At 45.9% G+C, this 23,307-nt stretch overlaps 2 protein-coding genes across 4 annotated transcripts; both read right to left on the reverse strand.

Moving 5' to 3' along the window:
- Nucleotides 1-1,748: 1,748 nt before the first annotated feature.
- Nucleotides 1,749-9,489, reverse strand: LOC110477366 (nucleolar pre-ribosomal-associated protein 1-like). Of its 3 annotated transcripts, XM_077786634.1 has the most exons (8): nucleotides 9,319-9,489; nucleotides 9,157-9,210; nucleotides 8,957-9,064; nucleotides 8,004-8,053; nucleotides 7,781-7,914; nucleotides 3,792-3,909; nucleotides 3,102-3,686; nucleotides 1,749-2,503 (listed from the first exon to the last, which is right to left on the reverse strand). In XM_077786634.1, exons 7-8 carry the CDS (start codon nucleotides 3,379-3,381, stop codon nucleotides 2,376-2,378), a joined length of 408 nt encoding a protein of 135 aa, XP_077642760.1. In that variant the 5' UTR covers nucleotides 3,382-3,686; nucleotides 3,792-3,909; nucleotides 7,781-7,914; nucleotides 8,004-8,053; nucleotides 8,957-9,064; nucleotides 9,157-9,210; nucleotides 9,319-9,489; the 3' UTR covers nucleotides 1,749-2,375. The 3 variants fall into 3 exon arrangements, with proteins under 3 accessions (XP_077642760.1, XP_077642759.1, XP_077642758.1); XM_077786633.1 differs by lacking the exon at nucleotides 8,004-8,053; XM_077786632.1 differs by lacking the exon at nucleotides 8,004-8,053 and having other exon boundaries at nucleotides 7,781-7,957.
- Nucleotides 9,490-12,157: 2,668 nt separating this feature from the next.
- On the reverse strand, nucleotides 12,158-15,287 carry EGR1 (early growth response 1). Its single transcript, XM_021543071.2, has 2 exons — nucleotides 14,864-15,287; nucleotides 12,158-14,559 (listed from the first exon to the last, which is right to left on the reverse strand). Exons 1-2 carry the CDS (start codon nucleotides 15,096-15,098, stop codon nucleotides 13,262-13,264), a joined length of 1,533 nt encoding a protein of 510 aa, XP_021398746.1. The 5' UTR covers nucleotides 15,099-15,287; the 3' UTR covers nucleotides 12,158-13,261.
- Nucleotides 15,288-23,307: the final 8,020 nt, after the last annotated feature.

Here is a 23,307-nt window from a genome sequence, read left to right on the forward strand (position 1 = left end):
CTTGCCAGGTTTTAGTATTCTACACACACCCCTCCCTGGGAATTTTGGGGCAGCTTTGGGTCCCTCTGCGGGATGGCACCCAGCGTGCCCCCCCCCCCCCCCCTTCTGCCACCAACCCGCTCCTCCACCGCAGTGTGCGTCCCTCTCCTAGGGACCTTGGGGTGCCCCAAATGACATCAGAGCCCCGAGTCTTTAGCCCCTTTTCCTGACCCCCGAAGAAGGCACAGGACGAGTCCAACTGCCCCGAACAGCAGCCCAGCACTCCCTTCCAGCCCTTCCCACACCTCCATCCCCCAGAAAGGGACTCCGCCGAAACAAGAAAGGGGGGGGCAGCCCCCAGAAGGCTCGAAGCTCCCGCCCCGCCTCGCTGTCGCGGGCCAGGGGCAGAAAGAGGGAGCGGCAGAGGCGGCGGGGACGCGGCACGGCCGGCACGGCACAGAGCGGGGGCCGCTCGCAGCGCGATGCCGGCGGAGCCGCAGGTCCGGCAGCGCCGGGGCGGGGTCCGAGCGGCGCGGGGGATCCGCCGAGAGCTCCGGCCCCGTGCGGGGACTCCCGCAAGGCCCGGGGGCCGCCGGGCTCCGGCCCTCGGGGCTTTATTCTCCGGCGCCCCGAGCCCCGCGGCTGCGGGGGAAAGAAGCGAAGGGGCGACGGGAAGAGAGGAGGGAGAGCGGGACATGCGAAAGGGCGGGGAGGGAGGTCGGGCTGCGGAGGAAAGCGGGCGGGGAAGGGAAAGGCCGGCAGGGCAGCAAGAGGGACGGTGAACAGAGGAGGGAGAGAGGGGGAATGGAACGGAGGAGCGGGACAGGTACAGGACAGGAAGGAGCCGGGTTTGGAGGGGACACGGAAAGAGAGATAACTGAGGAAAGAGAGATAACTGAGGGGAATACGGGCAGGAGGATGGAGCGGGAGAGAGAGGGACAGGAGGGGATCCTCCCGGCGCCCCGGCTCCGCCCCGGCTCAGCCCCGCCCGGGCTGCAGCGCTCGGCAGAGCTCGGCTCCGTTCGGCTGGACTCGGCTCCTCGGCCAGCTTCGGCTACTTTCGGCTAAGCTCGGCTATTACCGGCCGCATTCGCCTCCATTCGCCTCTTCGGCAAAGCTCGGCTCGCCTCGGCTGAACTCGGCAAAGCTCGGTTCCGCTCGCCTCCTCGGGCCCTTTCGGCTGCTTTCGGCCACGCTCGGCTATTCCCGGCCGCACCCACCTCCATTCGCCGATTCCCACAGCTCGGCTCCCTCCGGCTCACACGTTTCCTCAGGGCACCTCATTCCAGGGCACACAAACTGCATCTCCTTTTTATTTAATCCCCCCCCCCAAAATCACATACATATCACAAGGAATGTGCAGTTCCGGTTCCCCCACCCCCGTACGCTATTTGTACAGAGGACCTGAGCGCAGTACACAGTCGGGATTCGATTGAATAAAGCCCGGTTTACATTTCAAAGGTTCTCCCTCTGGCACTGCACGCTGTGCTCAACTACCTTCATGGCCACATCCCAGAACAATGTGTCAGATTGCCCGGAGAGTTCCCAATAAAACTCAGGTATAATCACTGAGCAGAAAATCCTTTGGGCTTTAGTTCCATCTCTCACCTGTTCCAAGCGGAGGGAAAGTGGGTTTTACATCGCAGCAGCAGCGACGCGGACCAGGGTTGTTTTTTTTTGTTGTTTTTTTTTTTTTTTTTGTTTTGTTTTTTTTTTTGTTTGTTTTGGTTTTTTTTTTAATAAAATAAATACAATAAAAATAAACCAGATCTAACATAAATGTCTTTAAGTGCCATTCAAGCTTTTTAAACCCAAGAGGACCATCCTTACTCCCAAGTCCAGTCTTCTATTCATACTGGTTTTGGTACCAGGAAACCAACCAGGCTCTCCAAGAAACAGTACATCATGGTGACTAAACCTCTGTCTCCTGGTTCTTTGCAATTACACCCCAGCGTAGGAAGCTCTGCAGCCTTTTTTCCCCATCCTGTATTAGAGAAAGGATGGATATGAAGGGCACACACATACACAAACAGTCCTTCAGGTTCTTGAAAAATATAAAAATGCCTGTATTAAAAATAACATAATTGTACCTACATTACATATTGCCCCCCAAACTGTTCAAGAAACGGGAAACTGGAGCTTTAATGTACCACTGAGAGATGTTGAATCAAATCTTTCCCCTGAGTTTGCACCCAGTAATAAAATACTGATTTTTTTTGACCAAACAATGTAGGTCTATATGAGAACAGCTCAGGAGGCTCTCACGGTTCATGGCGATGAGGACAGAGCAGAGCAGAATGTTAAAGGTGAAGCCTTAATCCCCTGAATTAATGCCCTGATGGAGCCAATTTTTTTTGCAAAGAGACATGAGTTTCTTCCCCTTGTTTCCGAGTGTCTCAGTCATCCTGTAACTCATAATCTGCACTAGTGAGGATCAATCTGACATTGGTAAGTAACGTATCCGGCTCCTGTGCTCCAAGCCACATGTTTCCAATGTAAATGGAAGTCAGGAATACAGAAACAGCTGTGGAAAAAAGAGAAGACAAAAATCAGAACAGATATTCTTCTATTTCCCCACAGGATTACCAGGCCAAGCTGCTTGCTTCATTCAGGACTATGTTTTAAAAGAGTTCCCCAAGTCTTTTCCTAGCTGGAAAATCTGGAGTGACTTTGCCCATGCAAAGCCAACAATCCTACTCACAAGAAGGAACAAACCAGTTTCCTGTTAAATAAAGCAGTTGGAAATATGAGCTGTCAGATGCTCTCACTGACCAGCAATAGGGATCAGCATCCAGGCCCATGTGGAGCTGGGTTTTTTTGCAGACTATTCTCCCTCTTGGATTTATATTTCTTTTACACCTTTTATTCCATTTCAGACCCTGAAAGTGAAGTTTCTTAGAGGGAGTGGGAATGTTGTAGTGTCAGAAAACCTCACAGTGTGACGACGCACTGTGCTGCCCACCCCAGGCCCCATCCCACCAAAGACACAGCTTCTGCTTTGGGAAGCCACGAGCCTGGGTGGATACGGGAGAGCTGATGGAATGGATTTAAAAAGCCACGGAATTTCCTAGTTTCTCCCACCACTGCCTCGTAACATGAGTGATAAGAACAAGACAAGTCACCTGTCCTGTCCGCATCCTCTTCCACCGTTGGTGGTAGGCGCAGAGATTTCACAAGCTCGTGGAAGGTGCTGGACAGGCCCTGCTCCTCCATCAGCTGCAGCACGATGGAACTGAGCCCACTGAGCTGCCTGGAGAGCCCAGCTGAGGTGCTGCTGGCCCGGCAGAGCTGGGTGCAAGGTTTGAAGAGGCTGTTCCTCAGCGTCTCATCCCTGAGCATCTCCTGCATGGCCGCCGGCTGTGGCGGGACGCGGTTCCGTAGCCACCTCGGCACTGGTGACATGTCCTGCTCCCCGAGGGGGCTCTGCCCAGCCAGAGACCTCACCAGCCACTCAGTGACAACGTGAACGGATGCACGGGTGACAGCACTGCCTCACCCCCCGCCCCGCTCACCAGCTCTGAGGGTCTCCCCTCCCTGTGTGGAGGGTGCTGATGGGAAAACAGGGTTCCAGTGGGCAAGGATGGAATTCAGATGTTCTCTGCATATCTCCAGCTCAGGCACTTCCACGTCCACAGCAGGGTCTTCTTCTTCCACCCCGTTCTTCTTCTGAGTGTAACAATACACACGAGATGGCTTTGATGCAGGACCTGTGCAATGGGGAAATGAACAGTGACTATGATCCCCTCTCTTACCTCCATGACATCACATCAATCAAATGGATTCAAAATCCATTGCACCAGCCATTGACTTACCAGGTCCAGGGGCACAAAATACAGGCAATGAAGGATCCACATGGAAAAAGTCTAGATCACAATGCTAAGGAACTCCAGAAGACCTTTCAAGGACATCCCCGGTGACAGCTGGCAACACCTGCATTATGAAAGAGGAAGAAAGTCCAGTGGTAAAAAAAAGTGCATTCCTGATAATGGAGAACAATTCTGGGGCAGACTCTTCACAGAAGGCAAAGGCTTTGTCACTGAGCATCACACCTGAAGTCAGGGATGCATAAAGGAGACACAGGCTGTAGTGACATGCAACATGATTATTATCAAAACGGCTGCCTAAGATTGTCAGACAAGCACAGATGATAGGAACAGATGAGGAGTTTGGGCAGACATTTTGGATATGCTAGTTTAACTCTATTAGTCTTTATCTGCAAGGATACAAACAGCTGCGGGAAAAAAAGGGAAAGTTTCTGAAAAGAATGTTTAGCACATTAATACAAATTACTTGGGCTCTTCATCCCTGTCAGGGAGGCCTTAGTCTTCAATTTCATGTTTTGGATAAGGTCTTCCTGACAGATTTTGTTTTGTTGGGTCTTGTTTGTGTGAGATTCTTTTTTATGCTCTCGCTACCAAACAGTGGACCAGAAATGCAAATGGCCATTTATGGCTAGGAAAAAAAAAAAAAAAAAAGGTGCAAGGAAGAGGGATTCAGAATCATTAGGAACTACAGAAATCTTCAAAAACAGATGGACCCTATAGGAGGTATGTCCTTCAGCAGAAGCCACACACCATCAGGATACTGAAATTGACAATAAAAAAAAAGAAAAAGGGGCAGGAGAGTTTAACCTAAGAACAACAGAAAAGCCAAGAAGTGTTGAAAAGCACACAGTTTTGGTCATATAAACAAACTTTTGTATTTTCCTAAGTATAAACGGCATTCATCAAAACACAAGACCAGTTCGACATCCTTACAAGAGCAACAAAATCCAGGTATCTGCTACAATGGGACATTTAACCTTTTATTTTGAATAAAGTAGTAGTGTAGCTTGAAAAGTAAAAATATTTTCCAGTAAGAGAAAAATATTTTTAATAAATCATATCAGCAATCATCCTTTATTACCTACTAGAAAAGGCTAAGAACCAATCCAAAATAATTTTTCTGACAAAGGGAGAGGACAACATCCCTCAAAATGTGGAAATTATTATGAGATGCAGAAGAACAAGACACGGTCGCAAAACTGTCATATTAAAACACAATACGGCAGGCCAGAAATATGGCTTGGAGAAAACCGCTTGCAGACAGGAAAAAAACTGGTGACTCCCTTCCCATACACATCAGGGACTGTAAGGTCTATCGAAGTATTCATAAGGCAAGCAGATGGTCAAAACTCAAGGGAGGCACCAGAAGTGACTGTCACACCCATTTTATTACAGACAAACTTTGAAAAGTTTATGTGCCATACATTTCCTTTACAGGTGTTACAGACTATTTAAAACTGTAATGTCTGTAGAACAGATTACAGAAGGGATTAAGCCATCAAAACAACAAGTCATTAGGCCATAAGGTATTTCCCTTAAATGCTCAACTTGAGGATGAAATAACAAGCAGAGTACCTGTGATGTTTTATCTCTGTACTAGGAGATTGGATGGTACCATACACAACATGATTTTTTAATTAAAATTTTCAGAGTTCCAGGCTTATAAATCTTATGTCCACTCTAAGCACGCTAGTAGAACTATACTAGTAGAGCAAGCTAGAAGAATTTGCACACGCATGAGTAGTAGTAAGTAGTAAATGTACATAAACATCAGCACAGTTTTTGCGAAGGAAATTCATGCCTGACAAATCCTTTAGAACTATTTGGAATTATGGGTGAACATACAGACATCACCTGATGTACTGTATTTGGATTTCCAGAACCTGCCCAGTACAAACACTCAAAGACTTGTGTGGGACAACAGGAACAGTTCTCCCCTAGAGAAGCAATTCATTAAAAAGCTAAAAGAAACTGAATAAATGGCTAGTTCATAGATGAGTAAAAATTGCTACTGGGTTCAGTCAGAGATCTCTGATTAGCCCTAGGAAACCATATTTACAGAGGATTTGAAAAAGTCAGGTGGATAGCAAGGCAAGAGATTTCTAGCAATGTCTTCCTGAAGTAATTAAAAAAATGCCCCTACAGCATTGCTGCAGGGACTAACAATATTGTGGGAATGAACAGTAAAGGTTCTGATGCATTTCAGTGTGAATAACGCAAAAAATAAACCAAGACACACAGGGGATAGATGTTCAAGGTTTGAACGTTAAACACTGAATAATGAACACTACACATCGTCATAACTGAGACCTGTTACAACCAAAACGGGATCTTGATAATTACTAGGTTTAAAAGCTCATTGATCAAAAGTCAGATAGAAAACTTGGAAATACTTGTGAAAGAATAGGAAACATAGGAGGGGGGATAAAAATCATGTTACAATTAATCCACATTGCTCCTCCATCTTGAATATGGTGTATAACGCATCTCTGCCTCTCTGAAATGAGGTCACAATATGACAAAAGGTACTAAAAGATATGCATGTATGAAATAAGATACAGATCAGCTGCTGTACAAAATAGACTCTGCTTCTTCAATCAGAAAGCAAATTGGGAAAAGCATGACAAAGTTCAGCAGTTATCATGGAAGTGGTACTATTCATAATTTTCTATAATATAAGTCTTAAAAGGTATCAAATGACATTAGGAAGTACCAGGTTTGAACACACATCTCTCTCTCTTTCTTTATGCAGCACCTGGACATTGTAAAATTCACTTTTCCATCAAGATATTGTGAATGCTAAAACCTTGTAGAGATTAAAAAAACCACTTGGACAACAATAGATGAAATGTGCAAAGATATGACCTCTGGCTCATAAAATTTATCAGCCACAGGTCACAATCACCAGAAAAATATTCCTGGGCTGTCTTGAACAATGGACCAGTCACTGAACTCCTTTTGACTACAACAATTCTTTTAACAAACACCATCAGTGTTTCTTTGTTTATTAGCTACTGTATTTTAATGTAGGCTTGCTTTTTTAAAAAAATCATAATGTCTTCATTTTATGACCCTAGAGATCTGTGGCACATTATAACTACCATTAAAACACCTCAGGTGGCTTGTTTTGTGCGCAAAAAAACCTCCTCCTTAAGAAAGACATGAGATGTATGGATACCTTCTGCCATTAAATTCAGTGCCTCACGGATGTATTCCAGTTCATTTGAATGCAGCTTCACATAATTCTCAAGCTTATTTCCACAAACAGAACCTAAGATTCACATCCAAAAGCTTTAACCAAAAGTATCTTCGGAACGAAATGCTGATGCTGCTGTACATTCCCTTCAACTTTTTGTCCCATTTCCAACTCCAATTCTCTGGCTAATTAGGAAGAAAGTTTTTAGACAGTATTCTAAGATCCACTGTTGACATTTTGTTCAAAGAAATTGGTAAGAAGATTCACTAAATCGAGCCTGTCCCTTCATTTCCTTATGCTCAAGTATTCTTTCAAGTATTCTAAAGAAAAATATAGTCAAAAGCATTAAAAATGGTAAAACCAAACTCATTCACTCCATAGCTTAATCACACTTCTTTGACTAATGTTTAGATTTTGCTACGCCGTGTTTAAAAGTGTTTCAAGGCAGCTGCGACTAGAATTCCTTTAAATCCAGGCAAACCTAGGCACCTAGGTCCAGCTCACACACTAAGCACACAGAATGTCACAGGTCAGAATGCGCCAGGCAGTTCAGTGACTCGCTACGTAGCTGGGCACATTCTGATTGATAACCTGAGAGCTACACCCATTGGTGCAGCCAAACAAGTGCAGCAATTAGGATAAACATATTTTAGATATTCATTATATAACATGTTTTCATGGGCTTATAAAGCCATCCCCAACTAACCTGGTCAGATTGAAAAACAGCCACGGACATAAAACATAACGCTCAGTCTGTTTTAAAGTTTTAACTGCATCTTACCAAAAGGATGAAAGTATTCTGTGCCTTTTAACGATCATATTGAAACTCTTTCTCCCCATCTCTCCAACTCCGACGTTCGCAGATCTCTTACTGATCAACAGTTGTACTGCTACAGAAGCCCACTATCATAGCAGCTGGGATAAGAGAAGTCACACCATATTAGCCAGGTAGGTCAACCTAACAGAGGACACAAATAGCAGAACTTTCAACTATCAACACTTACTGGTAGTATTATTGTGTAACGTTATTCCTGTTCAGAGATATAAAAATGGGCTATGAAAAGATCATAAAAGAAAAGGATTGTTAAAAAAAAAAAAAGGATCAAAAAGGATATTTTGATAATGCTTTTTGTATTTATGGAAGTGAAATATATACACTGAAAATACTTCTGTGTAATCACCATTTTTGTTATGACAATGATGAAAAATTATCACAAATTGAAACCTGGAAAGTGCTAGAGATCACGTATAAGCATCAGCCTCAGTTATATAGAAGAGTTTCATTCAAGACCCTAAATCATTAGGCTATTGGTCAAGGCTGATCTTTGATTATAGCAGAAAAACTTAACTATTTTTGAAGTTCTTGTTCTTTAGCTACATCTCACATTTCGTCCTAGAGTCTCTGTGCACTTTAAAACATGCAATCTCTTTTCTAAGTTTAAACAGTACTTATTAAGGCTACATTAAGGTAATGTACACAGGTAAAAACATGGGATGTTTAGTTCAACGATCACACCACCAAGCCCTCTTCATAAATTTATTATCTACACTCAAAACTCTTAAGAATTCTAAAGACTACTGAGTCACAAACAGAACACATTTGAAATAAATAGTCACTTATACCAAAAAGTCACCAAATATGCTAGCCCTAGTTAACAGTGCAGATTGCCTTAGAAGGGGTCAGTTCTAGTTAATAGTTTGGTTTAGAATGGGTCAAAGACACTCTTCATGAGCCAGCCTTCAGTCAATGCACTCAGCTTTAGTCCAATCCGACAGTGCTGAGCACCTACTTGGGGACTGCCCTTCTAAGAGCATCTGCCAGCAATCTGCCAGCTACCAGTTTAGAGTCTACAAAGTTATTTTTCTTGGGGCTACTGAGGTCTTGTTCAGATGCACGAAGTCCGGACACGTACGAGTGAAAGCCCTAAAGGAAAACAAGGCCGACGATCCCACATACCTCTTCACTACGAAGTCTCTGCCTAGATCTCTCTTTTCTCCGTGTTGTCTCGTCTCTTCAGTCAGGGCTTTACTTCGTAAGAGCAGTTCACAGTCACAGCAGAAATATCTGTAACAGTTCATTTTACCAGCTTTACAGAAAGTCTCCAGTGGCATTATTAGAAAACAAAAGGACATAATGCAATAGGCCACACAGCATACCATAGCCGATACTGGGCTCCGAGTACGCTCGAACTAATTTTCAGCTCCTTCTTTCTAAGGGAAAAGAAAACCGAACAATCATTTTTCTCTAGTACAATTAAAGCGCAAATCAGCCACATAGTCGAGGACTGTCTACACTTCCCCACGTAAACAGTCACTTACGGAAAGGGTCTGCAGAGCAAAAGCCTGGGTGGACAAGGTCACCGGCCTCTGGTTAGACGGTATCCGATGGTGTGCCTGTGCTCCAGCGGCCTTTACCAGCCCCACGGAGAGCCGCGGCCCGCCGCTCAGCCCGCCGCGCGCGGAGCTCCGCCCCCCGGAGGCGCGTGACCCGCGGCCGGCGCGGGCCCGCCCCCACCGGCGGGGGCCTCCCGAGGGGAGGGGGCGGGCGAGTGCGCGGCCGTATCACGGCGGCTGCGCGGCGCAACCCCGGAATGCCGGAGCAGGAAACTCCTTTTTTGGACCTCGGAAGTTCCATAAAAGGCGTGCAGGAAATTCCAAATATGGTCGGTGCGGTTCCGGACGGGGAACAGCGGGGACGGTGCTTGTGTTCAGCCAGGACCGCCCCCAGAGCGCTCCCGGCGCTGGCGCGGCTCCGCGAGCGCTGGAGCCTGGCGCGGCGGGGGGGGGGGGGGGGGGGGGGGGTGTCTCCTCCGAGCCACGCCGGGCGGCCGTTCCTGTCGCTAGCGGTCAGATCTCAACTGGGCTTTAAATCACAAACAGCTGAGGTTTAGTTCCGAGCAAATGGGTCTTCTGCGGCTAAACGCAAAAGCGAGAGGTCTTCGCTTCCTTCCTCGCCGCTGCACTTCCTACAGGGGGAGGGTTTTCCTGGCCACTGATAACACCTGCTGTTTCCTTGGGAACAAACTCCTTGAAACCGACTCATCCTACTAATTGGACTAGAAACAAACTTTTTAAGAACCAGAAATCCTGTGTTCAGGCCAACAGCAAACGAAAGATCTTGCAGAAGATATACGGGCAATGCTTTCTCATAACGCATGTTTCTTCCCTGAAATCAGTTTTAGTTTTATGGGACAAAAGCGGATGCAGAAAGCTCATGCATTTATTTCCTTTATGTTATGCTAGCAAGAGTGCACTAGCCTTCATTCCTGTATAGCTAAGCACTACTGCCTGACTTGGACCTCTTTTCACACAATGCACAAAAGAGAACCTATCTTGTTTTTAACTCTTTAGGCATGGAAATTACTCATTTCAAAATGCTCTGGAGAGCCTGAGGCACCCTCGGGCTCATTAAGCATTGCTTGAGAGCCTACATAGTTGGTTTTTAGCACAATCAAAATCCCAGAAGGCTAGACCATGAATTAACAGATATGAGCTTGAAAAGACACCAACATCTACTTTTTTTTTTTTGAGTAGGAGAAGTGGAGAGGAGGGTGTGCTGATCTTCCCTGTGGTATCCAGTGACAGGACACCACACACAGGAGAATCTCAAAGCTGCATTAGGAGAAGTTCAAACTTCACATTAGGAAAAATTTCTTTACTGAGGGGGAACAGGGTTCCTAAAGAGGTGTGCAGTGCCTCAAGCCTATCAGTATTGAAGTGACATTTGTACATTGTAATATACGTATCCGTAATAGCAGTTGGACTAGATGTCTATTGTAGGCCTTGGGTCCCTTTCAACTTAGCTATTCTATTCTATACATATGAACAGAGCAGTACTCACAGATCAGAATAACCTGACTCCAAATGTTATTTTGTTCTTGACTTTGGGATATGGATGTAGGCAAAAATTTTATTGTTACCTGTACGCAATGTTATTTGCCTTCTTTGAATGATCCCATTTGGAAACTCTTCATTGTCTTGTCTCCCATAGGGGGAATTCTGTGACTTCTGACATGCCTTATATGCTCAGATAGTCTGAAGCCACATATTCCATTTGCCAATCAACCTGTCTTGAACAGAGGCCAGAGCCCCTTGGGTTGAAAAGAGTTATCAAGTTTTTCTGAAAAAGCCCAGCAGGGCCAGCTGCCAAATCCCTGTTAGCAGCTTGCAGAAATACATACAGCACTGCAGGCATAGGCCAGAACAGAGACAAAGCTGCACAGGCCTCTCCCCACAGCTCTGCCCACAGGGACATCTTGTCCCTGTCCTCTGAGAACAGTCCTGCCTGATTGATGACAGACTGGGATATACCAGTCTGCAGTAAATCAAGTGGTAAGATCTTGGGTATCTTTTGCCAGAGGTGGTCTTCATACCTGAGGAGAAGGACTAGAATTGGGACTTCCTAGCCAGTACAGTCAATTTTGGTAAGAGTAGGGAACACTGTGTCTGGCAGAGGTTGCTAGGCAGTTTACACTGTGCTAGGTACATTAATCAAGTCCTGTTTCTTCCAGCTAGTCACAACCTTAAACATAAGTATCTTGTAGAGAGCCTACCCAAAACGAGAAACATCAGAACCCTCTTCTGCACCTGCACCACCAGCTCTCATGGATCCAATTTCCTCTGAATTCAGTCTGCTCTGGTCACATAACTCCTGAAATGCATTTCAAGCCACCAGGGAAGGAAGTGTTTTCTCCTATAAATACTGAAACACCTGTATATGCCCTTGGTTGTGTCAAGGAGGAACTTATGGCAGCCCTCAGCTAACCAAGGCTGTCTTCTGTCAACTCGCCCTTATGACTGACCTTACTGTATTTCCAGCCTAGAAACTGCTCTATTATTTTGACATCTAGTAAGATTTCTGCCTACCTATGAACACAGCTGAGATTCTAATTTTCTAACTTCAATTTCAGCGCTGTAAGAATTGTCTGTCTAAGTTTAGCTCTGGAGAAGCCAGAAGACAGCAGTTGTGGCTACTTCAAATGAGGTGGTAATGCACCTAATGTAAAGATATGAGTTCACCATCCATGCTTTTTGCAAGCAACTGAACATAAGATTGATTTAATCTCATTTCTTTAAACAGGTATTTTTTTCCAGGAGATAAGTGGTTACGTGTTGGCTTTGAAGCAACTAAAGGAGTCGGTTTCAAGGAAAGTGTAAGTCTGCACAATTTGATGTTTTATTTATTTTTTTCTGAAGGGTATTGTACACCAAATATCCCAATGGCAGGTAAGCGCATTCAATGTGTTTAGAAGCCGAACAGTCACTTTCATTTTAACAAACACAATTACAAAGTAAAAATAAACCACAAAATAATGAACTGCATGTTCATAACATACAAAAATTGCTGCCTACTCAGTAGGTAACTACAACATTCCAACTCCTGAATATATATATATATATATAAATTTACATTTTTGTAACAAAAATAGACTTTGAGAGGTGGAGGGGGAGAGGGTGTGGGGATTTCTTTTTGTTTGGGCTTTTTTTCTGATTGTTAGTTCTTGGTTTTTTGTTGGGTTTGTTTTTTTTTTGGTTGTTTTGGTTTTTTTTTTTGTTTTTTTTTTTTTTGCTTACATTCCATCCCCTGGCCCTTTCTCTTGCTCCTCTCCCCACCCATTCCCTGCTCTTCCTTACATTCTTTGAGTAACATCCCTTCCACGTTAAGGCAAGATGCAAAGCATCCACTCACACAAACGCATGACGTCAGCAAGGCTTCACGAAAAGGCACCAAGACTTGTAACTTTTAAAACAAAACTTCTGCCACATGTGAGTGTCTCATCAGGTGATAATTACATAGCATCACTCCAACATACTCAAATACATTAAGTGCTGTTCCCAAAGAAGTTTGAAACGCATTATAGCATTGTCACTGAAATAGAATTAACACTGACAAAATATGGCCCTGCAAACTCCAAATTATACAATCTGAATAGGCAAAGATTTTTTTCCACATCAATAGTACCTAAAGGAAAGCAAAACCATGGCACATGTACAATTTACATCAGCTAGATATTTAATCAAAAGTCCTTTCTTCCTAATAAAAGACTATTGTTTACGGGGAAAATTATATTGAACTTATACCCACAGTCCATGCAAATTAAGTCATTCAACAGAGGTGGCAAACTTAAGCAGCAGTTGATTCAGGCAGCTGAAGTTTAAACTAAATAGCCTTGCAACGTATGGTGTTGTGGGAGTAATTGAAGACTCCATGTCTGATAATACAAATGGAAAAGTTGAATTCTCCTGTTCCAGAAGATCTGGATCAGCAGATCTCAATTGTCCTTGGAGAAAAGGCTGAGTTTATGTCTGAAAGTGCTGAGGTTACCTGTGAGCTGAAATTGTTGGTGACTCCTGGAGATGAGAAGGAAGTAGCCACTTGGGTTTGAAAAGTGGCGGTGCCAGAGGGGTAAGTGGTTGCTATAGAAGGGGATGGGAATGTGGTGTGCACCGGGGAGGGATAGGAAGAGGGAGCAGGAGAAGAATACGCTGTGCGCACTGGGGAGGGATAAGTGGTGGTGATGGAGGAAGGGTAGGATGTAGTTACAGAGGATGAATAGGCAGGAATTGGGGAAGCAGTTGAGGCTGGAGCTGCCTTTTCCACTTTCTTGTCCTTCTGCCTAAGGTGGATTTTAGTGTGCCTCTTCCTCTCATCACTTCTGGCAAACTTTCTGCCACAAATGTCACAAGCAAATGGCTTCTCTCCTGTGTGTGTGCGGATGTGCGTAGTCAAGTGGTCACTCCTGCTGAAATTCCGCATGCAAATGCGGCACTGGAAAGGTTTCTGTCCCGTGTGGATGCGTATGTGCCGTGTTAGCTCATCAGATCGTGAAAACCTCCGGTCACAGGACTCCACTGGGCAGGCATAGGGACGCTCATGAGGAGGTGTCTTGCTGGGACGGTTTGGGTATTTCCTCATCCTGCTGGGCTTGATCAGCTGGGACTGATAATTAGCATTGAGTGTCTTCAGTTCTTGGGAGCCAGTCTGCGTAGCAAATGCCTTAATAGTGGACAGTGGTGTGAGGGAAGGCTGCTGTGATCTGGTCTCAAGAGCTGGAAAAGGCTTCTGATCAGCTGGAACAAGACTGAGCTCAGCCTGTTGCTGAGGGAACAAGTAATCCGGGATCATTGGCACCTGAAAGTTGGTTTTAGCAGTCGGATAAGCTGGAGGTGGATACTGGATGGGAGCTCCAGAGGGGTTGGGAAAAGACTGGGTCTGGGATTCAGGAAAAATGTCAGAGCTGGAATTGGGAAATGTTGGTGCAGCTGAATAAATTGGATTATTCTCGCTGGCTTGGACCGAACAGCTCAGTGGGGAGCTCTGCGAGGAGGAGGATGGCGATGATGAAGTAGGCGTAGATGTGGGAGGTGCATTAGCCATGCCCACCAGTCCACTGACGAGGCTGAAGAGGGGCTCTGGCCATAGGGGGTTGCTGCTGTTGGGGGCTGGCTCTAAGGAGAAGCGCCCCGTGTAGGTTATCGGTGGCAGTCTCGTCGTTTGGTTGGAATAGCTGGTTTCTGGCAGGGTTTTCTCGTTGTTCAGGGAGATTTCGGGAAAAGTGTCTGCAAAGAGAGGAATAGCGATTAATTCCAGCAGCCGCTGCAGTTGCTGCCGGTGGTCCGCGAGCCATCTCTCTCGCACCGCACCCCCAGATTCTGGTTAATTACTAATTGAGCGTAACATATTGCAGCGTCGCTGGCAGGTCTCCAGCCGCAGCTAGTCCGGAGCCGCTGACGCACACAGGAGAATCCCCCCGCGCGGCCGCCGGGACAGAGGCGACGCTGCAGGGCGGAATTCCCGCACGCGTCGCTGACCCCGCTGCAGACCGGGACTCCCCGCCCGCCTGGACGAGGTCAACGCGCTTACCTGCCCCGAGGTGCTCGAAGTGCTGCTCTCCGGGCTCCCCGGCCGCGCCGAAGCCCGCACTCTCGGATGCTCCGGGCGGGGCAAGGAACTGCGGGCCCCCGCCGCTAAGCAGCATCATCTCCTCCAGCTTGGGATAGTGAGTGTCCATGGCAGGGGGCGAGTGCGGGAAGGCGCCAAAGGGGTCGGAGATCTGCAGCGGGGGCAGGAGCTGCATCTCTGCCTTGGCCGCGGCCATGAGAGCGCCGGGCTCCGACTCTGACGGGTGATGGCGCTGCCGCCGCGGGGCCGGCGGACGGGCCGGCTGCGGCAAGGCGGCCGTCGCCTGCTCTGCGCCCTGCGCCGCTGTCGGCCCGGCGCTACCCGCTGAAAGCGCTCGGCTCCCGGCTCCCCGCCCGCCCGGGCTGCCCCAGCTCTGCCTGCAGGAAGCACTCGGCTCCCCGCCCGCTCCGACACCGCCTCTATATATCGGATCTCACCGGCCGCAGCCCGCCCCAGCCCTGACGTACATGGCCATATATGGAAAGCAGGAAGCCCTAATATGGATGCGGGCCGGAGGACCCCTCCTGGCGTCAGAGCCTGGCACCGGGGAAAGCCGGGCCGGGGGGACCCGCCCGCACCGGGCTGAGGGCCCCACGCCCGGTGCATGTCTGACCCCCGCCATGGGCAGCACCGCCGCAGCACTGCCGCAGCGTCGCCGGTCCCGGGAGACGGGGTCCCCGGCCCCCGCCGGCCCTCGCCAGCCCGCCGGAAGCCCCCACCGTACTTTCCATATTAGGAAACAACCTTATAAGTCTCGATTCCGGCGGAGGCTTCCCGCTCCTTATATGGCGATTCCGGCCCCGGGTTGGGGGGGCGCAGAGCCCGTCTCCAGACGGGCGCGCGCCCTCCCCCTGGCAACAGGAGCGCGCGGAAGCCCCGGGCCGCGGAAGAGCGAGGCTGCTGCCCGGGCGGGTGGGCACAGGAGCCTCGGGGAGCACCCGGCAGAACCTGGCGTCGCCGCCGTGTTTTCGGGGGCAGAGCTCCCCTTCGCCCCCACCCCGTTTGCTCAGCTCGCACTACTCGCCTTCGCTCTGTCTCCGCGGAGGCGCCACGGGCTCACGGCAGCTCCCGCGGCAGCCTCGATGTGGCGTTTTCTGGGTGCTGGCAGCGCGCCCAAGGCAGGAACTGCCCGCTCCCGGAAAAGAGGAATCTCCGGGATTCTAACGGCCTGCCGGGATCGCCCTGCTCCGCCCGCTCCCGACGAGAGCGGCGGAGGTCAGCCCGTAGCACCAGACCGGGATGGATCCCGGCTCCGTGCGCCTCCTTCATGTAGCTGAGAACAGGGCACTAATAAACAGAGAGCCCCAGGTACTACATGGCCGCAGCCAGCACTGACTTCAGCGCGATGAAAAGTGACCGCGCTCGGGACTCTGCTCTCGCGGCCTTAGGATTGTCCCCTGACGCGGTTACAGCTCTTTCGTGCCCTCCCTGCCAAGCGCTGGCTGCGCCCTGCACCGACTTCGCATGGAACCCTCGGCCGTCTGCTCGACGCACCCCGCACGCCGAGGAGCCGCGGAAGAGCACTGCCCGGGCCGGGGGAGCCTCCCGCGCTATAAATAGCGGCTCGCCGCGGCCGCCGCCCCGCCCCGCCCGGGCAGCCCCGCTGCCGGCGCGCGGGGCTCCCCTGGCGCCGGGCCAGGCAGCTCCGGCGACGCAGTGAGGCCGCAGTGCGCGTGCGCGGCCATCGCGGCGAGGGCTTCCCCGCAGTGCGCGGGGCTCCGGGGGCGGGGCCGGAGCTGCCGCCTGCGGCCCCGCGCTAGGCGGGCCCGATGCCGGTGGCTGCGCCCGAAGCTCCGCGGCGCACGGTCGTCCCATCGTCGGGTGCAGCGCGGGACTTGCCGGAACGGCCGGCTGCCCGCTGTCTACGGCTCCATGATCTGCCGGGGACGGCGCTCCCTGTGCCGCAGAGATGGAGCGTAAAGGCAGGCGACTTGGTTCCTCTTCTGGTCTAGCCCCACTCGCCAGAGGTACCGCCCGCCTCCGGGCACGTCCCGCAGCGCCACTCGAGGTCGGTTGCAGAGCTGGCTCTTCCCCACGGAAATCCTGGCGCCGAGCCTGGCCGGGCCACACAGCGCTTCTGTGTGTGCCAGGCGGCCTTCTTTTGCTGTGGGAAGGCAGCTGCATAAACCGCTAGCCTCTACCGCCTTTGTGATTTATATTCAAGTTGGCACACGGCAGGCCTCTGTCTGCCCGCTTTTTAAAAATATTTAGACTTTTGCCATGTGTACTTTTGTTAACCGAGTTGCTATATTTAGGACCGTGCCTTGCCAGTAACACTGCAGTGCCTCCCACACCCAATGCATTTCCACCTTAAAATCAGTGATAGGCTGTAGCAACACAATGCCTCCAGGCTTTGGAGGATAGTTCCTGCTTATCTGGAGCTGCTATTACTCAATGACAGCTACTACACATCTGTTCTTTGGTACTTTTTGTGGAGAGATATCATACTAGTTTTCAGTGCACCAGGCCAAACTTCTATTTTGAAAATGTGTTTTGGAGCTTTTTCTTTTTTAAGAGATACCCGCTGCAGGTTTTGTGATGTCCCATACATAATGATTTCAACTAGTCTGATTTTCATCGGCATGTCACAGTTTGGAGCTCTTTTAGAAAGGGCTGAGTAACAGACCTTGACTTTTTCTACAAACACTGCAGTTTCTTTTGGCTTCTGAACGTCTTACTGACATCACATCTTCCTTGTCCTCTTTTTATTCTATTCCTTTTCAAGATCAGGAGGTGCCCGATTCCTAGAGAATTTAATTCATACACTCTGTATGTTAGGCCCAATATTCCTTTACAGATATTGAAGTGCATCATTCAGACAAATTTGGTTTTTTGTCAAAATCTGAAATCACAGATGGAAAAAATCTAACCCTATTTTTGTTTTCAGCTACCTTCATTTTTATCAATGTAATTCTAATTTATCAATTTGTATAAGATAAAATGAGACCTGCTTTAAGAGCTGCAGACAGAGCAGTGTAACTATCTTGAGCTGCACGTAAGTTATAGTAATAAAGACTGTTTTGCAACATTGCACTGTTCTGGTGAGGCTTGCTGGCTTCAGGGAATTACTGGAGAGGCCGTGGATGACTTACAACCTGTGCACTGAGCGAGGAAATTGCCTGTTTTTACGAGTTTTCCAAACTCCTGTGCTCAATTTTATTTTTCTGAATGTATTCAGAAACATTAGGTATGTAGGAATTACATTAAAGGTGTTACAGTTTTACTATTGAGATTCAAGATCTGTTTAGGTCATGTAGCTGGACATCTGGGTTTTTTTCTGGGCAACATGATTTGAATGTCCAAAGAATTTGCTACTATAGACCAGTATTTGAAATGTCTTTCCAAAATGGCTGTATTCTAATAAATTTGTAACACTTCTCTTAATGTTCCTAGTGAAAGCCCAGAAATGTAATAAGACAGTGCCACTGGATCAGTCACAATTTTATTTGAAAATTTAACAGTTTTGGCTCTGATTGTCTAGTGAATAAACATGTGTGATGCACTGGGTCTGCCTGAAAGGATTCTTCCAGTAAGAAGAATCCTATTGCAAGGACATGGAGTGCAAAATGCTAATTCAAAGCTAAAAATTACCTGAGACAAATCCTTGGACTTGTTTTGCTTCCTTTATTAGCAGAGGCTGGTATGAATTATTTTATATTCAGCCTCAGCATACCTTTCAATGTTTAATTTTTCACTGTTTTTTTGATTCAAACTAATCTGTTGTGATATTGTGCCAATAAAAGAATTGCTGTGCCTTCATGAAATATGTTTGCACACGATTACAGCTTTATCTCTGTTACTTTTTGTTAACTGCTGCTTTCATGCTGGGCTGACTTCCAGGATTTTCCAACTTGTACTTTAAATTATGCAAGTCACTTGCATTTCTTGTACACAATTTTCTAGGTAAGGGGACAGTATTTTTGTCTCTAAGCATTCCTCAACTGTCCATCTGTCTTCAATTTTTTTATTTTCAAATACAGAATAGAGAGCAGGGGGGCCAGGGGCAAGGGGGCAAATCCTCCTTAGGAAGCAAGCTTTAAGGAAACTAAGCTTGCAGTTGCTGTGAGTGTCAGTGCTGCTGCTGGCTCAGTATCCATGGAAACTTGATTTCCCATCCTGCTGCACGAATTAATTGAAGATCCCAACCCACTTGCTCAGGGAATCAGTGTGATATTAACTCACATCCTGCTATAAAGCTCACATGAACATCTTAGCTATTCTTTTCATCAGAACAAAAGGTACATTTAGCTTTCACCAACTTAAAAAAAAAAAGAAAAAAAAAAGGGCATCTAAATATTTACTGCCTCAAAACCAGGGCAGAGAACACAGAGCTACATCTACAGCTGCATCTTTGAGATCTACATCTTTCAGATGGAACTTGCCAAAAACATGAACAACAGGAGAGGGCAGAGTCAGGAATGCTCTATGCAAATCTCATGTCCAACATCACATAGTTACCTCTATGTTTCACCTATGCCAGTAGCTGTATTATCTTGTGGGAAAAATTCACTGTCCATACTTCAGTATCAGAACATAACTTTGTCTTCCACAATACGTTATTAATGTATACCGTGCAAAGCTTCAAAGAGAATAAGCCAAAAGAGACTTTTGCTAGGGAATATTGTTTCCAGACTCCTCTTTGAAGACTCTTCATTGATTACAAACACAAGCATGTCAAGTTCCCTCCAGGTCTGCTTCTGAATCAAATGTCTCTGATTATCTACCTTTGAACTTTCTTTCCTCTAATCTGCTGTTGAATTCCCTAGTTGCTGCCACCATTCCCTTTATTTTTTCCCGATCTCCAAATCATCTTATCTGCTCTGCAATGTTTTCTGTTAGGACACTGATTTTCTCCATTTTCATCTTTCTGATACTTTGTATTTAGCACCTGGTCCTTTTGTAACCATGACAACTACATCATCATATCAGCAAAGGATCTCACTATTATCTGAGGAGCCTGAGCTCATTAAATGCCAGTTTGAACTGATGTTTAGTGACCTGTACCCAGGGGACAAGTTTTGTTTAGAGTTTTCTGTATTTTATATGTGAGTCAGGAAAGGCCAATTTCTTATGTTAACTGGTATCCTTCACACAATTGTCCTCCATCTTTCGTTTCCATTGATGACACACTGACTCTCCCACAAATGTGACCACTGAAGGAATGTTATCACAGGAAAGATGGCGAGGATGTTATCATAGACTAAGCATAAAGTCTTTGGATTAGATCAAAGAAGTTATGTTGTATTGCTCTGTTACATCTCCAACACTGACAGTTTATAAGCAATTGGTCTCAAACTGTTAACTCCAAGTGCTGCAAACACTGCATATGCTTGTTACAGCACTATTTTGGATTTGTGGACATAGCTAAACACCACTGTTTTCTCTGAATGGCAAATGCTGGCAGGGGAAAAGTGAAAGTAGTATTTTGAACTTACTTGGTGGTAACTCAGGACATACTAGATAAATAGTTAAGAGGATGAAGAAATACCATAGACCAGTGGAAGACTGCTGAAGTACAAGGACACCAGTATTCTTAAAGGAAATAATTTCCCCTTCTAGCTGAACTTACAAATTACATGTTTTGTTGTATTGTTACTCACTACCAAGACTGAGAAATCCATCTGTGGTTAATCACAGTAACAGTTCTATATAATGCTGCATTACATAGAGTACAAATATCCAGCAATGCATCCATAGGGTACTACATGCACGCTGGACCATGTCTGTAGCTCAGACCAGGTAATGTTGCTTCTAGAATTTTTGGATTTTGCAGGTGAATAGAGAAGGGAGGGAAGAGCAGTAGTTTCTGTTGTCTTGGATTTTGTTTTTGTTTTATCACAGTATTTTCAGTTACCATGTATGCTATGAAACAAATCAAATACGTGAACTGAAATTTAATAAAAACATTAATTTCAGACATGTCGCAACAACTAATCCCACAAGCTAGCAATTATGGTGTTACAGACTCATGTCTTGGAGACAAACCTTCAGCTCTTGCAACGAAAACAGGTCAATTCACTTTTTCTTATTCCCAGATTAAGGAAGCCCAAGGAATTGATTTTCATAGAATACAAGACTTTGACAACACCACCTCTTGTACTTGTTAAATAAAAGGAAACACAATTTGCCTATATTGAACTCACTCTGTTAACATTCCCATTTGCACTTCCTATTATTTCTAGACATTCAACTTCAGTGATACCTGAATGGGAGTTTTTTTTGCATTGCATTCAATTTAAAAAAAAATCCTTTGACAAAAAAAAAAAAAAAAAAAAAAAAAAAAAAAAAATCACCAACACACTAACTACCTAATCTCCCATTCTACCTCTTCAGTAAGTTATTGTTCCTGAATATATATTTTGTTCCTTTTATTTCTCAAGGTTGATCTGTGACAAAAATTTCAAACTAAAGCACAAATCTTACTTCAAAGAAAATTTGAAGGCAAAATTTACTTCCAAGTATTGAAAGATAAACCAGTGCATAACTATACAGTAAGCTAAAATTCACAATCTTCCAATAGGAGAAGTCTCATAGTAGTTAGAATAGTTGTAGACTTACAGGATTTTCTTTGTCTTGGTTGTAAAAGCTGAGGAAAGGAGTGTGATTGTAGTAACACACAAACACATCACTAGAGGCAAGGTTCCCCCCACTATTTCATGACTGAAATAGCCCAAATCTGGACTGTATCCTTATCCTGAATTTGGATTTGCTTAAACTGTTCTATTATTGAATGCTAAGAATTTTTATTGGAAGCTGAGCAAGAACTTTAAAATAAGCATGACTGAAAACCCATTGCTGCTTCCTCATTAATATGCCAGAAGGACTGTCTGACATTTCTGTGGAATGTCTGTGCTCTTGGGACTGATGATTCAGTGCAGAGCTGTTTGGAATTTCTACAAAAGTTCAGCCCTCCTCCCTTCTCAAACAGCTTCATTTTACCAATCCGTTGAGTAAAACTAAACATAATGACTTTGTGTGCAATTACAAGGGGAAGGATGAAAATTTTACTGCACAGTGTATAGGTAACTCATTAGAAAGCAGAAGCTGCATTTTCAAAAGCAGTGGAAAATATATGTCCCATGTTTAATTCTTTTTTTTTTTTTCTGCAGTTAGAAAAACAAACTATGCTTATGCTAAAATTTTAAGGGGCATAGTAATATTCAAACTAAAGGAGGATACAATTAAGATTTCTGTGAGGTCAATTTGACGAAAAGTGATCCTTGCTTATCAGATCTTCACGAAATATAAGGTAAAAACTGTTTAGGGCTAGCAACTCACAAATTCAGTGGTCATTTCCACTGGAGCCTTCTAGCCCAGGAGAAGAGGAGGCTTATCCTCAACAGCTGCCAATGATTCTAATAAACAGACAAACTCAGAGTCCAAACCCAGTGCAGCTCAATAACTGCTCCTGTAATCATTCTGCACAGGTCAACTGCTGTTGGAACCAAGTGGGGATATGAAATGTCATAGATATATACAAAGAGGAAAATAACCACATCATTTTTGCATATGCCCAGAAATATAGTCACACACTTTCTATTTACTATACAAACATTTCAGGTTTCTGAGTTTAGGAATGGCCAATCTGAGCTGGCTGAAACAGAAGAAAATCTGCTGCCTTCATGAGGACATCCACAGAGTTGGAAGGATGGCAGTAGGGATTAAGCTAGGTGATCTTTACGGGTCCTTCCAACTATATCCAATCTATAACTCTTTGATTCATTTCATTGGCAGGAAAAACTGACAGCATAGCAGTAAAAAGAGAAAGGCTCCACCTACACGAAAGTCTACTTTGGGGAGGAAAAAAAAAGCTAACCTGAATTTCAAAGCCAAAAAGGATTTCGACTCAATCCAAAACAGAGACTCAACTCAGTCCATTACTACTGTTATGAAGTTCCAGCTAGAGACCACAGTTCATCAGCCTCAGAACTTATGTTATCCAAAATACCAAGTATAGAGATGCCACTAGAACACTGCTAGCTGACTTCCTCTCTTATCCCAGCCACTACAACTGCTAGCTCCCAACTACCCACTTTACCTGCCAGCTGGGTCTGTGGAAGACCAACCGTTACTGATAGCTACAGAAAATTCCTCTCACAGCCCATTTTTACCTTTTAATTTCACATACTCTCTGCTTGTTGTATGTATCACGGGTTTTCTAGTAAGCAAGCTGAGTTCTTGCTACCCGCTCTGCAAGACAATTATTATTTCTTGACCATTCTAATATTTCATGCCTAGGTATAGAACTACGTAGTACAGATTAAACATTTGTACTTCTGCACATGGACCGAGAAAAAGATATTCACCATTCTCTAACTTTGCACATATGAATGCTTTCCAACCTCTGTCCTCCCCAAAAGTTATTTACAATTACAGTTCAGGTAGGTCTCCTAGATGCTTAACAG

This window comes from Lonchura striata, chromosome 15, assembly GCF_046129695.1.
Source record: "Lonchura striata isolate bLonStr1 chromosome 15, bLonStr1.mat, whole genome shotgun sequence".
NCBI lineage: Eukaryota > Metazoa > Chordata > Aves > Passeriformes > Estrildidae > Lonchura > Lonchura striata.

Excerpts from the sequence above, each read along its gene's own strand:
- EGR1 (XM_021543071.2), bottom strand. The coding sequence starts at position 15,098 with ATGGCCGCGGCCAAGGCAGAGATGCAGCTCCTGCCCCCGCTGCAGATC. Across the intron at positions 14,560-14,863 it reads CTTCGAGCACCTCGGGGCAG|ACACTTTTCCCGAAATCTCC; the intron begins GTAAGCGCGTTG and ends CTCTCTTTGCAG.
- LOC110477366 (XM_077786633.1), bottom strand. The coding sequence starts at position 3,381 with ATGTCACCAGTGCCGAGGTGGCTACGGAACCGCGTCCCGCCACAGCCG. Across the intron at positions 2,504-3,101 it reads AGAGGATGCGGACAGGACAG|CTGTTTCTGTATTCCTGACT; the intron begins GTGACTTGTCTT and ends TTTTTTCCACAG.